The sequence below is a fragment of the Pleurodeles waltl genome, chromosome 4_2, assembly GCF_031143425.1.
Source record: "Pleurodeles waltl isolate 20211129_DDA chromosome 4_2, aPleWal1.hap1.20221129, whole genome shotgun sequence".
In the NCBI taxonomy this organism is placed as follows: Eukaryota; Metazoa; Chordata; class Amphibia; order Caudata; family Salamandridae; genus Pleurodeles; species Pleurodeles waltl.
Window position 1 is genome coordinate 532,722,634 of NC_090443.1, and position 15,112 is coordinate 532,737,745.

A 15,112-nucleotide genomic window follows, 5' to 3' on the forward strand; every position below is an offset into this window, starting at 1 on the left:
TTGGGGTAACGCTGGGTGGAAGGAAATTTGTGCCTCCTCTCAGATTCCAGAACTTTCTGTCACAGAAATGTGAGGAACATGTGTTTTTTTAGCCACATTTTGAGGTTTGCAAAGGATTCTGGGTAACAGAACCTGGTCAGAGCCCCACAAGTCACCCCATCTTTGATTCCCCTAGGTCTCTAGTTTTCAAAAATGCACAGGTTTGGTAGGTTCCCCTAGGTGCCGGCTGAGCTATAGGCCAAAATCTACAGGTAGGCACTTTGCAAAAAACACCTCTGTTTTCTTTAAAAAAATGTGATGTGTCCACGTTGTGTTTTGGGGCGTTTCCTGTCGCGGGCGCTAGGCCTACCCACACAAGTGAGGTATAATGTTTATCGGGAGACTTGGGGGAGCGCTGGGTGGAAGGAAATTTGTGGCTCCTCTCAGATTCCAGAACTTTCTGTCACCGAAATGTGTGGAAAATGTGTTTTTTTAGCCAAATTTTGAGGTTTGCAAAGGATTCTGGGTAACAGAACCTGGTCAGAACCCCACAAGTCACCCCATCTTTGATTCCCCTAGGTCTCTAGTTTTCAAAAATGCACAGCTTTGGTAGGTTTCCCTAGGTGCTGGCTGAGCTAGAGGCCAAAATCTACAGGTGGGCACTTTACAAAAAACACCTCTGTTTTCTTTCAAAAAATGGGATGTGTCCACGTTGTGTTTTGGGGCGTTTCCTGTCGCGGGCGCTAGGCCTACCCACACAAGTGGGGTATAATTTTTATCGGGAGACTTGGGGGAACGCTGGGTGGAAGGAAATTTGTGCCTCCTCTCAGATTCCAGAACTTTATGTCACAGAAATGTGAGGAACATGTGTTTTTTTAGCCACATTTTGAGGTTTGCAAAGGATTCTGGGTAACAGAACCTGGTCAGAGCCCCACAAGTCACCCCATCTTGGATTCCCCTAGGTCTCTAGTTTTAAAAAATGCACAGGTTTGGTAGGTTTCCCTAGGTGCCGGCTGAGCTAGAGGCCAAAATCTACACGTAGGTACTTTGCAAAAAACAGCTCTGTTTTCTGTGATGTGTCCACGTTGTGTTTTGGGGCATATCCTGTCGCGGGAGCAAGGCCTACCCACACAAGTGAGGTACCATTTTTATCGGGAGACTTGGGGGAACGCTGGGTGGAGGGAAATTTGTGGCTCCTCTCAGATTCCAGAATTATCTGTCACCGAAATGTGAGGAAAATATTTTTTTTTAGCCAAATTTTGAGGTTTGCAAAGGATTCTGGGTAACAGAACCTGGTCAGAGCCCCACAAGTCACCCCATCTTGGATTCTCCTAGGTCTCTAGTTTTCAAAAATGCACAGGTTTGGTAGGTTTTCCTAGGTGCCGGCTGAGCTAGAGGCCAAATCTACAGGTAGGCACTTTGCAAAAAACAGCTCTGTTTTCTGTGATGTGTCCACATTGTGTTTTGGGGCATATCCTGTCTCGGGCGCTAGGCCTACCCACACAAGTGAGGTATCATTTTTATCGGGAGACTTGGGGGAACACTGGGTGGAAGGAAATTTGTGGCTCCTCTCAGATTCCAGAACTTTCTGTAACCAAAATGTGAGGAGGATGTGTTTTTTTAGCCAAATTTTGAGGTTTGCAAAGGATTCTGGGTAACAGAACCTGGTCAGAACCCCACAAGTCACCCCATATTGGATTCCCCTAGGTCTCTAGTTTTCAAAAATGCACAGGTTTAGTAGGTTTCCCTAGGTGCCGGCTGAGGTAGAGGCCAAAATCTACAGGTAGGCACTTTGCAAAAAACAGCTCTGTTTTCTGTGATGTGTCCACGTTGTGTTTTGGGGCATATCCTGTCGCGGGCGCTAGGTCTACCCACACAAGTGAGGTATCATTTTTATCGGGAGACTTCCGGGAACATAGAATAGCAAAACAAGTGTTTTTGCCCCTTGTCTTTCTCTACATTTTTCCCTTCCAAATGTAAGACAGTGTGTAAAAAAGACGTCTATTTGAGAAATGACCTGTAATTCACATGCTAGTATGGGCACCCCGGAATTCAGAGATGTGCAAATAACCACTGCTTCTCAACACCTTATCTTGTGCCCATTTTGGAAATACAAAGGTTTTCTTGATAGCTATTTTTTACTCTTTATATTTCAGCAAATGAATTGCTGTATACCCGGTATAGAATGAAAACCCACTGCAGGGTGCAGGTCATTTATTGGCTCTGGGTACCTAGAGTTCTTGATGAACTTACAAGCCCTATATATCCCCGCAACCAGAAGAGTCCAGCAGACGTAACAGTATATTACTTTCGAGAATCTGACATTGCAGGAAAAAGTTACAGAGTAAAAGGTAGAGAAAAATTGATGTTTTTTTCACCTCAATTTCAATATTTGTCTTTTTCAGTTGTTGTTTTCTGTAGGAAACCCTTGTAGGATCTACACAAATTACCCCTTGCTGAATTCAGAATTGTATCTACTTTTCAGAAATGTTGCGGTTACTGAGATCCAGCGTTGGTTTCATGCCCATTTCTGTCACTGACTGGAATGAGGCTGAAAGCACAAAAAATCATAAAAATGGGGTATGTCCCAGCCTGTTGGCGGTGCTTCCGTCATTTCAGCCCTGGCGGTCTTATACCGCCAGGGTTGTAATGACCCCCTTAGTGTTATTTGGTAGCAATGAGATTGATGATCACAGGTTTAATGTTGTAATAGGAATCTCCTTTTAATTGAATAAGGCATTTGAAACATCCTTTATAAAGGGTGATACCTACTGATTGATCTTTGGAAGATTACATATGATGTATTTCTACAAACTGAATATGCCATTTGAAACCTCTACAAGACAGCAGAGATATTTTTTTTGTTCTTGCACATTCACCATCAGTCCGTTTTTTACATCGCTTTTGTTGTCATGGAATTGTTTGGATAACGTATTAAAATGGTGCTGGTTCCATTGCTCACCCATGATCAATGCGGAAAGGTTGCATAAACGTACTGGTGATTTTTCACTTAAGATACCACCACAATAAATGACACTTGAGCAAAGATCAACTTTGGATTTATTTCCTGGGAGTGCATGTTTCTTTGGTGGGGGGGAAGGAGTAGTGGATATATATATACATATATTATATATATATATATATATATATATATATATATATATATATATGTATATATATATAGAGAGAGAGAGAGAGAGATAAAACTGATGTAATGTAAAATATAGATTTTCAATACTAGTGGTACATTACAAGTGTATATATATATATATATATATATATATATATATATATATATATATATATACATTCACTTGAAAAAAACAAAGGTTGGTGAGACGTCATAGTTAGGTTCTGAATTTAATCGCTCAAAACCAGAGAAATTTAGCAGTTAAATTTATGGTTATGGCAAATAACTACAACTCATGGCGTAAGATAACTATAACTTGTGCCCCGCCATGCACAGTTTTTTCTTCAATATTTTGACTTCTAATGTTCCAATTATATATTTTTTTGACATTATGAAAGTGGTCATGAGTGCTGTAATATCTATAATCCAATACTATCTGGGGTAATTAGCAGTACATGGCAAGGGCACTGGTTATAGTTACCTTACATCGCGAGTTATAGTTACTTGAAATAACAAACTATAACTGCTGAATTTCTCTGGTTTTGTGCAAGTAAATTCAAAACTTAACTATAACGTCCCTGTAACCTTTTGTTTTTAAGTGAATTTCTATGTTTTTTAAATTCTATTTCCTAACTATAGTGTCCCTGTAACCTTTGTTTTTTTCATTGAATTTCTATGTGTTTTTAAATGTAAAGTTAATTTCATTACTATACGTTCATCCAACCACTGCTGTGCACGGCCTTTGGCCTGTGGCCAGTCCCTGTGGCCAACCCTCTAACTATGCAACCACACACTGTGCATGGCCTTTAGGCATGTGCGGCGGGAGTTGGCCGCAGGGCCTGTCCCTCTGAGTGTGAGAGTTGGTATAAAAGGGTGTCTCTAGGTGTGACAATAACTGTGAGAGTGTCTCTGTCAGTGGGTGTGTAAGTGTCTGTGTGGGTCTGTGAGTGTATGAGTGAGAGTCTGAGTGGGTCTGTGAGTGGGTACATGAGTGTCTAAGTGGGTCTGTGAGTAGGTCTGTGAGTGTGTAAGTAGGTCTGTGAGTGGGTGTGTGAGTGTCTGAGTGGGTCTGTGAGTGAGTGTGTGAGTTTCTGAGTAGGTCTGTGAATGGATGCATGAGTGTCTGAGTGATTCTGTGAGTGGGTGTTTGTGTGTCTGTGAGTGTCTGTGTGAGTGTGTAAAAAAGTCTACCCAATAGGAGTTCTTTCTGCCCCCTTGGGTAAATGTCCAGTACCTATTCTATACTACAGCTGTGTAATGGAGCACTAGGAACTATCACCAGTGACCTTGTGTGCATTTTGGCAACATGATTATTCCTTTTGACTATGTCTCTAGAATTCTGTGATAACGTGAATCTTCCTATAGAGAGGCTAACAAGACTACAAAGATGTAAATCTATACTAAAAAAGAGTCCTTCTTCTTAGCCATATGAAGTAAGTCCTTCTTTGTTTTTTGGAGATGTCCTTATATTCCTCATCATTAAGTATCATCAAAATTGTCAAGAAACGCATTGGGGAAGGGGATCCACTTGGGCATCTTTGCCGTCTTGTTGGCCTCTTTATAGCAGGATTCATCTTATCACAGAATTCTGGAGAAAGACACACGAGGAACAATCACATTGCCAAATGCACACAAGGTCACTAGTGACATTGCTCGTGGTACATTATGCAGCTGTAGTGTATAAAATATACTGGACTTCTACTCAATGAGGTAGTACTTAGTAACTAACCAGTAGAAAGTACTTCAGTTTAGTAGACATTTTGTGCAAAACTGTGGACTCTTGTTGGATTAATGAGCAGGTGAGCTTCTGTTCTGGCCATAATACTAATTTCACAGAAATTCAAACCTCAACAAGCACTTACAATATAAATGTGGCAGGTGCCCCAGTTGAAGCTCCACTTCTGGAAATGACAAATGATCCTAACTCATGTGATTGGTGAAAGCAAAGCAAGTTTGTTTGCTTTGGGATTCCATATTGAAAATGATCTGAAATCCTTCATGGAGGTGAATGCATCATTGATTTATTGAACCGCAATCTCTATCTGACCGTGATGAGTGAGTTATTTCTTATCCCTTGCCTGGGGGGGGGGGCATGTGGATACCCACCCCCTGCCGTTTACAGCACCTGTCCCCATCCCCTAAGGCTCACCTTTATTAAATGGAGGAGGGGGGTCACGTGGCTCATTCTCCCTGGTTGAATTTGGCCCCAAGGCCCTGATCCCCAAGGGTCGGCCTTAAAAAAAAATTGGGGGGGGGAAGGTTGATGCACGGCCCCTCTCCTCAAGCTAATTTTGTTCCAAGGACCCCATCCAACGGTTCTCGGCCATGTCACCTGAGTGCCCACCATCGTTGGGGACCACAGGGGAGCCTCAAGGCCCCTGCGGTCCCAGATGGCCTCCTGCCAAGGACGGCATTGCCAGTTACAGACAGGGAGCTGATAAACATGCAGCTCTCTGTCTGTTAAAGCAATTGTTTCCTCTGTTTCCCTGCCAGCATCTCTGTGGGCAGGGAAAAAGAGGAAACCTCTGCTTCTAGCAAGTGAGAGCTGTTTGACAGCTCTCGCTTGCTGGAACTGGAGTGTTTGCTGTGAATTGGTGGGAGCTGTCAACGCTCCCGCCAAGTCACAGCAAAGAGCCATGTCCTAGTGTTTGGCACCCCTGGATATTGCAGGAGCTGGCCCTGGGTGGTGGCTTTTCCCATGGCCATTATTGGCTCCAAGATGGAGGTCGCACGGCCCCCATCCAATGTAAAAATTAGGCCTGGGGAGGTGGTGGTCCTTGGGCCTGAGGTCTGCGACGGACCCCCTTCATTACTTTTTTTTTCAGCCCAGAGGAGGTGGTGGTCCCTGCTTCTCAGGGGGGTCATGCAGACTGCCCTTAGTATAATTAACCAATTTTGCCCCAGGGAGGTGGTGGTCCCCGGGGCGTGGGGTAGCTGCATGGCCCCCTCATAGCATTCATTTAAGCCCCAGAGAGGTGGTGGTCCCTGGTGCCGTAGGTCTGCGATGGACTCCCTTCTTTATGTTAGTTCAGTCCCACTGCGGGGGAACAGCATGGGCCCCCCACATTTATATCACATTTAGCACTGGGGAGGTGTTGGTCACTGGAGCTCTGTGGGAGGCCATTCGGGCCCCGCCCATTTCAAATTAATGTTTTGCCCCAGGGAGGTGGTGGTCCTCTGGTGCTAACACAATCCCTAGGAGGAGGTCCCTGTGCACGGTCCTCCTTTTTAAAGCCCCTATTGGCCCCAGGACCTGGCCCATCCGTGGACAAAATAAAAGAAGAGAGCTTATGTTAGACCTGACAGCCTTAGGGTGGTCACCCCTAACTTTTTGCCTGCCTCCCTCCACTTTTAAGATACAGTTTTTGCTGGTTTTTAGACTCTGCACACTTTACCACTGCTAACCAGTGGTAAAGCGCATATGTTCTCTCCCTTTAAACATGGTACCATTGGAACACACCCAATTGGGCTATTTAATTTACTTATAAGTCCCTAGTAGAGTGCACTATATGTGCCCAGGGCCTGTAGAGTAAAATCTACTAGTGGGCCTGCAGCACTGATTGTGCTACCCACTTCAGTAGCCCCTTAACCTTGTCTCAGGCCTGCCATTGCAAGGCCTGTGTGTGCAGTTGCACTGCCAATTCGACTTGGCATTTGAACATACTTGCCAAGCCTAAAACTCCCCTGTTTCTACATGTAAGTCACCTCTAAGGTGTGCCCTAGGTAACTCCTAAGGCAAGGTGCTGTGCAGGTAAAAGGCAGGACATGTACCTGTGTAGTTTACATGTCCTGCTAGTGTAAAACCCCTAAATTAGTTTTTACACTACTGTGAGGCCCGCTCCCTTCATAGGCTAACATTGGGACTGCCCTCATACACTGTTTGAGAGCTAGCTGCTGATCTGAAAGGAGTAGGAAGGTCATATTTAGTGTGGCCAGAATGTCAATACAAAATCCTGCTGACTGGTGAAGTTGGATTTAATATTACTATTTTAGAAATGCCACTTTTAGAAAGTGAGAACTTCTCTGCACTTAAATCTTTCTGTGCTTTATAATCCACGTCTGGCTGGGTTTAGTTGACAGCGCCTTGTGCATTCACTCAGACACACCCCAAACACCGGATACTCAGCCTTACTTGCATACATCGGCATTTTGAATGGGTCTTCCTGGGCTGGGAGGGTGGAGGGCCTGCTCTCACACAAAGGACTGCCACAACCCCTACTGGGACCCTGGCAGACAGGGTTGAACTGAAAGGGGACCTGGGTCACTTCTAAGCTACTCTTTGAAGTCTCTCCCACTTCAAATGCACATTTGGGTATAAAAACAGGGCCTCTGCCCTACCACCTCAGACACTTCCTGGAGAAGAGACCTGAATCAGAACCTGCACCCTGACAAGAAGAACTGCCTGGCTGCCTAAAGGACTCACCTGACTGCTTTCTGAAGAGGACTGCTGTCTTGCTGTTGCCCTGCTGACTTGCTGCTCTCTTGCTTTGCTGCAGAAGTGCTCTCCAAGGACTTGGATAGAGTTTGCCTCCTGTTCCCTGAAGTCTCAGGTTCAAAAAGACTTCTCTCCTGCAGCTAAAATCCCCCTGAGGCGAAATTTTGCTGCACCGGCTTCCAGGAACAACGCACAGCCTGCTTGCGGTGAAAAATGAACCACACGCTAAGTCTGGAATGACACAGCCTGACTTCGCGACAGAAGATCGATGCAGCGCCAGCGACGCGACCGGAACTTCGATGCACAGCCCTACTGGATTGACGCAAGCCGACTCAGAACAACGCCGCCTTACTTCCTGAGAGGAATCGACGCAGCGCCTACCGTACGGAAGAAAATTCCACGCATCGCCTACCGGAATCACAACAGCCCCTGTGATTTCGCTCTGCAAGCCCAGGATTCCATGCATCGTCCCCGGAGCGTCTGAAAACCCCCAAACCCGAAGAGGATGCAAGTCCACGTGCCGGAAATCGACACAATGTCTTCCTCACGTGGAAAAAGAACAGCGCAAGTTCATTTGTGGAGGGGCGAAACCGACGCACACTCACCGTTTTCTACGCATCTCCTCCTCTGCGGTCCCTGGGGAGGATTTTCAACGCAAACCAGGTACTTTGCCCTGCAAGAGACACTTGGGCCCATATTTATACTTTTTTAGCGCTGCATTTGCGCCGCTTTTTGACGCAGAAGCGGTGCAAACTCACAAAACACAATTGTATTTTGTAAGTTTGCACCGCGTTAGCGTAAAAAAATGACGCAAATGTGGTGCTAAAAAAGTATAAATATGGGCCTTGTTGTTTCTAGGAGAACTTAAGACACTTTTTATTGCTTTTACAATAATATTTCAACTCTAAGACATTTGATATCACTTTTAGTGATATTCCTGCCTTTGCTTATTTCATCTTTAATCGTTTTGACCTGCATTTATCCAGATAAATATTATGTATTTTTCTAAACACTGTGTGGTGTGTTTTTGTGGTGTTATATTGTGGTATTGTATGATCTATTGCACAAATACTTTACACATTGCCTTCTAATTTAAGCCTGACTGCTCAGAGCCAAGCTACCAGAGGGTGGGCACAGGATAGTTTGGATTCTGTGTGACTTACCCTGACTAGAGTGAGGGTCCTTGCTTGGACAGGGTGTAACCTGACTGCCAACCAAAGACCCCAATTCTAACAGCCGGGGACCACCCTTTTTCTAAAAACAGCTCAGAATCATCAGTGGATCCATCAATGGATTTGTCTGAGATTTTGTTTCTTAAACAAATGCTTTTTAGGCCTTGCAGACCCTACCCTGGCCCCTTATATTTTTTTCAAAATCTTTTTTGTGGGACAAGACGGTTGTTAACACTTATTTGTTGAAGTATTGGCAGCCACTCAGATATCAGTATGGGAGCATTAGGATCCGCCAAGATATCTATATTTTCTAAACTTTAATATCTCAAAAACATCTGAACAGATTTACACCAAATCACAAATCACTCTCTTTGGACGAAGAGCTAGCTTTCTGCCAAATTTGGTGTAATTCCATCCAGTGGTTCATGTTGTGGTGTTTAAAATCCCTTTGGAGAAATGAATGAGGAAAATGCATTTTGGGACACTCCTTCTTCTCTGCCCCCGTTTGACAGATCTCCCTGAAACGTTTAAGACAGCAGATGAATTGAGCAGAATATATGTTTTAAAAATGTCATGAAGATTCGTCAAGTAGCACTAAAGTTATTGTCAGAACAAAAAACTCTCAGTCTATAGAGATTAGGTCATTAATATAACTACCTACTGGCGACTGCCTGTAGGTTTTACACATATGCTTAAATTGAAGTTACACAAATGATTCCTCTGAATGTAATCTTGAGTACTGTATTTGCCCATCTGGGCAAATAGATCTTTATACACTGAATTACCACAATATAACTTTTGCTGCAAATTGCAATTTCTTGTATCTCATCTCAACTATATTTGATGTATATATTCATATACTTATGTAGTCTTATGCAATATTACTGCACTTGTAATGCATTGCATTGCATATTTCAATCTGATTATATATGTTATTTATCCACTCTAAGATGGTACCAATTGTTTGGGATTATGTTGAGTCTTTCTTCACTGTTTATTTTATGTATATACACAGTGTTCAAAGTTATGTGATCAAGGCTGTGATGACGGCTGAAACACCTGACACCTGCAGTCCAAGTGAGCGTGGTCATTCCAGTTGAGAGTTTCTTTATATATTTGTGTTTATGTCAGTATTTATTCATGCATAGTTTTATAAATTATTTATATATTTTTTAATTTATATTATATTAAAGATAAATGTTAAAATATTTAAGATTTACTATTTTAAACTATTTATATTAAAACGCATCATTTTTTATGTTTTTTAATGATATTAGTGTAAAATGATAATTCCCCTCCCCCCAACAACATTTTTGTACTTACCATTAGAAGTATAGGAAAATGATCGTTTTGGAATTGATATTTTTGACACAATATTTTTGTTCCAAAATATTGTTTGGTCCAATATTATGTCAGTGATTTGCCTTTTAAAGAGTCACTACATACTGCTGCATTGCAATAGTTTCAAATATAAAACTTTACTACTGAAAAATAAATACCAAAGAAGATATGCAACCAAACTACGAGTAGAGTTTGGAGTTGTGACCTAATATGGCAGCACAAATAGAAAGAAATTCCTTTTTTGTATTGCCACCCTTTAACAGATGCCATTTAAAAGCTGAATGGGTTGTTTTAACATAATGACAGAAATGTACAGTTGGTGTCCAAAAGTGAGTCAGGTGAAGCAACAGCATATGATGTTTCAGTTACCCTAAGTAATAGTGCACAATACCACGATTTTAAGATATTGATAAGTCTGGTAACATTTTTGGACAAAAATTCAGTTTCACATCAGTTATGCAATAGTGGCCTTCACAGAATATTCCTCTGGTACACCTTGTGTCCACTGCAACCCACTCTAAGGTTTTGTTTCCAATGAGGATGATGTAATTAGCCAGTGAAGGTTGGCTATATAATGGTATAGTGCTGCATCGTCTGGGCATTAATGGCCTGCTGAAGAATTTGGCGGACATAAGGACCCATCCGTCGAACTTCTGACTGGGAGGCTGCCGCCATACTGACTACCTCCACGCCAGGCCCATTACGACTTTCCCCCTGGACTGATGGGTGGAAATCAAGGATTCTGCCCGTCATCCCAGCGGGAAAGTGGGGCAGCATTGTCACTGGATCGTAATTGCGCCAGCTGCAATGTTGTCGTCTGCAGGCTGCACCAGCATCCTCGCAATGCTCACTGCCTGCACAGCAGACAGTGAGCTTTGTGAGGTTGCTGGGCAGGGGGACACCGGCACTGCCCATGCCAAGTGCATGGGCAGTACAGGGACCCCACTGTGGACCCAGCACCTGTTCTCTGCCAGCCTTTTCATGGAGGTGAAACTGCCCTAAAAAGGCTGACAGAGAACCAGGTCGTAATCAGGAGGGCGGCCTTGACTTCAGCGCCACCCTGGCTGATCACAACCTCCACCACCATCAGCCTGTCGAGATCGAAGATCCCGGCAGAGATGGTAGTAGGTTGGCGAGTCTGCCAGCCAACCTCGTATTGTGGCGGTCCGACTGCCACAACTGCGGCGGTCTGACAGCCACCACAAATAATCAGGCTATTAGTTTTCGAAAATATGAATTTATGTGAAGTGATTTTTATAGACTCTGAAATAGAAATGAATACGAATAGGTAATGTAGTGCTTTTGTACAATGTAAGGCGCAGCACATTTTTACTCACTCTGCTGTACTTTGAGTTAGTTGCCTTGCTGTGGTGGTGCACTGAACAGGAACTGAGGAAAAAGAAGAAATTTACTACAATGTGAGCTTGGCTGAAAACATCAACTTTCATCAAAGCTTTTAAGAGTACAATGTCCCAAATTTGGTGAACATTTCTAATTTGAAGTGCTAGAAGTACTTCAAAGAGAACCACGGAACAACCAATACTTTGCCATTGAAAAACGAAATATTTTCCAAGCTCATTCTCATCCTATCTATTATTTGTTGCTCACGTTTCCTGAATATTGACAGTTTCCAATTATTCAAGAAGAGGATGCTTTCACACACATGTATTCCATTCCCCAAATTTTCAAAAACTGTCCTGAACATGCTAGTGCTGCAGTAAATTTTAGATGTCAGCCCAGAATATGAAAGTTGCTGTTGAAGAATTGTTGCCAAGTCCCACTTTTCAGACCACAAATAGTTTTACAGCTTCAACAAAGATTCACCTAAAAACAAATGCAAATATTATTTGTGATATATTACAGTTGCATTTCAGAGCTTCATGGCCAAATGCATCACTATGCGCTGCTCTACTTAGTTACTTTTCAGACAGAACTAAATTAGCAATAATAGTAGTTAAAAGGCAGATGTTAAGATCTTAACAGTGACACACTGCGCGGCTCAGTGTTACCTTCGGGTAGTTGAGGAGGGCTTGTGGGTGGAATGACAATGCTGGCTGAGGTAAAAATGAAAGATCCAGTCCAGTCACCATAGCTCCGGGTTGTTACTCCATTGCGTGTGGATTCCTGGTAGCTGCTTTGTCCCGAACGCTTCTCCATTCTCACTCTGCCCCCAGCATTGCTGACTTTTCCCGCATTGATTGCGGCTCTGCAGATGGAAGAATCCTGATGGAAAAGCAGCATTGGTTATGAAATGTGACATTTCACATTTATTTCCTCCTTCATGCTGCCAATGTTTGTTTAATGTGCCATATTTCCTGCAAGGCGCAAAGAAAAAATCAACACATCAGATGGATGTGGACAACAAAATAAACTTACGTCTGTGTAGACATCAGTCCCCCAAACTGTGACTTCTTGTTTTAGGCATCCTTCTGGACAAATAACTCTAGAAGAGAAGACAGAAATACCAGTGAGCGTTGTATATTTGCACCATATGCCAGATTCAATCAACATAATACTTCAGGATTTATTTACGAAGCAAAAGTGGCACACTCCCCCACCGGACTGTCATTTTTTTAATGCTCTAATGGCGCAGGTTGCCAGCCCATATTTTCAAGGCCACTCAAAGCCACCTTGCGTGTGTTTTCATCGCCTTGTAAATATGGACCCCTTTCATGCATAACACTGTTTGAAAAGGGCATTCCATGGGTGTTGCTGTGGGTTAGCACGCAACACCCCTGGAACCCAATGCATTTCCAGGTTTACAATTCTGGGAATACGTCAGATTCTTACGCTATCTCAGGGGTGGCATTAAAGTTGCGCAACGGAGAGAAATAACATTACTTTTCCCTTTTTTTCCTCTTTCTATGTGTGCTGCATTGTGCAACACACTTAGAAAGATGAAAATGCCATTAGTGATTGTTTATGTGTAGGAAGGCGTCCCTCCCTGCACACAAACAATCCTCCCTGCAATGCAGACACCCTTGCATCATGGTGCAAGGGTGCCTGCACTGGTGCTAGGCAGCAATTTATGTGGCAGAACTGGGGACAAGAATAGAAATGCACCATATCTTATAGCTATGGCACATTCCTGCCCTATTGTTTTGATGCAGGGCGGTACTGCAAAAAGGCTTGCGGTGCCGCCCTCCGCCAAAACTAAGTAAATAAGCTCCTTTGTCTCTTAAAGTAGCACCTATTTGGCTGTTATCCTACCTTTCTGCTTGTACCTTGAATTCAGCTTTTGAGCAAACATATACTACTGCTGTTTTTGAATAGTTTCCTACAGGGAATCAATCTTCAGAGCCATGATTTGCAGGCCACAGCAACTGCACTGGTGGTGACCAGAACTCTAATGGGGATATTTACCTGTGTGGGATTCCCAAAGGAGATAGTGTCTGACAGAGGCACTAACTTCATGTCTGCATACATGAAGTCTATGTGGGATGCGTGTGGTGTAACCTACAAGTTCACCACACTCTATCACCCCCAATTTAATGGTCTTGTGGAGAGATTCAACAAGACTTTGAAAGGCATGATCACTGGCCTCCCTGAGGCCCTGAGGTGTAAGTGGGATGTCCTCTTACCATGCCTTCTCTTTGCTTGCAGAGAGGTACCCCAGAAGGGAGTGGGGTTCAGTCCCTTTGAGCTTCTCTATGGGTACCCTGTCAGGGGACCCTTCAGCATTGTCAAAGAGGGGTTGGAGAAATCTCCAAAAGCACCCCTTCAGGATGTGGTCAGCTACATGCTGGCCCTCCGCAACCAGATGCACCGCTTTTGGAAAACGGCCAAAAATAACCTTGAAGCCAGTCAAGAGGTAATGAAACACTGGTATGACTAGAAGGCCACCCTGATAGAGTTTCAGCCTTGAGACATAGGGCCTGATTCTAACTTTGGAGGACGGTGTTAAACCGTCCCAAAAGTGGCGGATATACCACCTACCGTATTACGAGTCCATTATATCCTATGGAACTCGTAATACGGTAGGTGGTATATCCGCCACTTTTGGGACGGTTTAACACCGTCCTCCAAAGTTAGAATCAGGCCCATAGTTTGGGTAATGGAGCCAGTAGAGCCTAGAGCTCTCCAGTACCACTGGTCTGGCCCATTTGAAGTGAAGGAGCGGAAAGGTGAGGCCACTTACCTAGTGGTGCCAGCCCATATTTTTAAGGCCACTCAAAGCCACCTTGTGTGGGTTTTCATGGTCTTGTAAATATGGACCCCTTTCATGCATAGCACTGTGTGAAAAGGGAGTTCCATGGGTGTGGCTGTGGGTTAGCACGCAGCACCCCTGGAATCCAATGCATTTCCAGGTTTACAAGTCTGGGAATACGTCAGATTCCTATGATATCTCATGCACCGCTTTTGGAAAATGGCCAAAAGTAACCTTGAAGCCAGTCAAGAGGTAATGAGACGCTGGTATGACAAGAAGGCCACCCTGGTAGAGTTTCAGCCTGGAGACAAAGTGTGGGTAATAGAGCCAGTAGAGCCTAGAGCTCTCCAGGACCACTGGTCTGGCCCAGACCTCCAATCCCCTAGGAACCCCCTAAAGGGTGCTCCATGTCAACCGACTGAAGCCTCACTTTGAGAAGACCGAAGTCAACATGCTTCTGGTGACAGATGAGGGTATGGAGGAGGAGAGTGAACCTCTCCCCGACCTCCTCGCTGCCAAGGAAGGTGATGGGTCAGTGGAGGGTGTCATTCTCTCTGACTCCCTGACCCTAGACCAGAGAGGGGCTGCTACCAGTTACTGGAACAGTACTCCTCCCAGTTTTCACTCACCCCTGAACTCACACACTGGTGTGTCTGTGATATTGACATGGGAGACAGTCCCCCTGTAAAGAACAAAGGGGCATATTTATACTCTGTTTGCGCCGAATGGGCGTCAAAATATTTGACGCACAATCAGCGCAAACCCTGCCCCATATTTATACTTTGACGTCCAACCCCGCGGGCGTCAAAATTCCACCATGTGCGTCATTTTTTGGAAGGGGGAACCAGCCTTGCGTTAATTATATGCAAGGTAGGCGTTCCCTTCCAAAAAATGACTTTAAGGCCTGT

The 15,112-nt window shown here is 44.0% G+C and overlaps 1 protein-coding gene across 4 annotated transcripts in view; it reads right to left on the bottom strand.

Annotated features, from left to right (window-relative positions):
• The window catches only part of LOC138293061 (uncharacterized), a 289,136-nt gene that overhangs the window by 70,046 nt on the left and 203,978 nt on the right, over nucleotides 1–15,112 (bottom strand). For all 4 annotated transcript variants that reach the window (XM_069232058.1, XM_069232057.1, XM_069232059.1 and 1 more), the window contains 3 exons: nucleotides 12,434–12,500; nucleotides 12,067–12,280; nucleotides 11,395–11,446 (listed from right to left, as the gene is read on the bottom strand). In XM_069232058.1, the coding sequence (XP_069088159.1) occupies nucleotides 11,395–11,446; nucleotides 12,067–12,280; nucleotides 12,434–12,500 (333 nt within the window). The remainder of the gene's footprint in view (nucleotides 1–11,394; nucleotides 11,447–12,066; nucleotides 12,281–12,433; nucleotides 12,501–15,112) is intronic.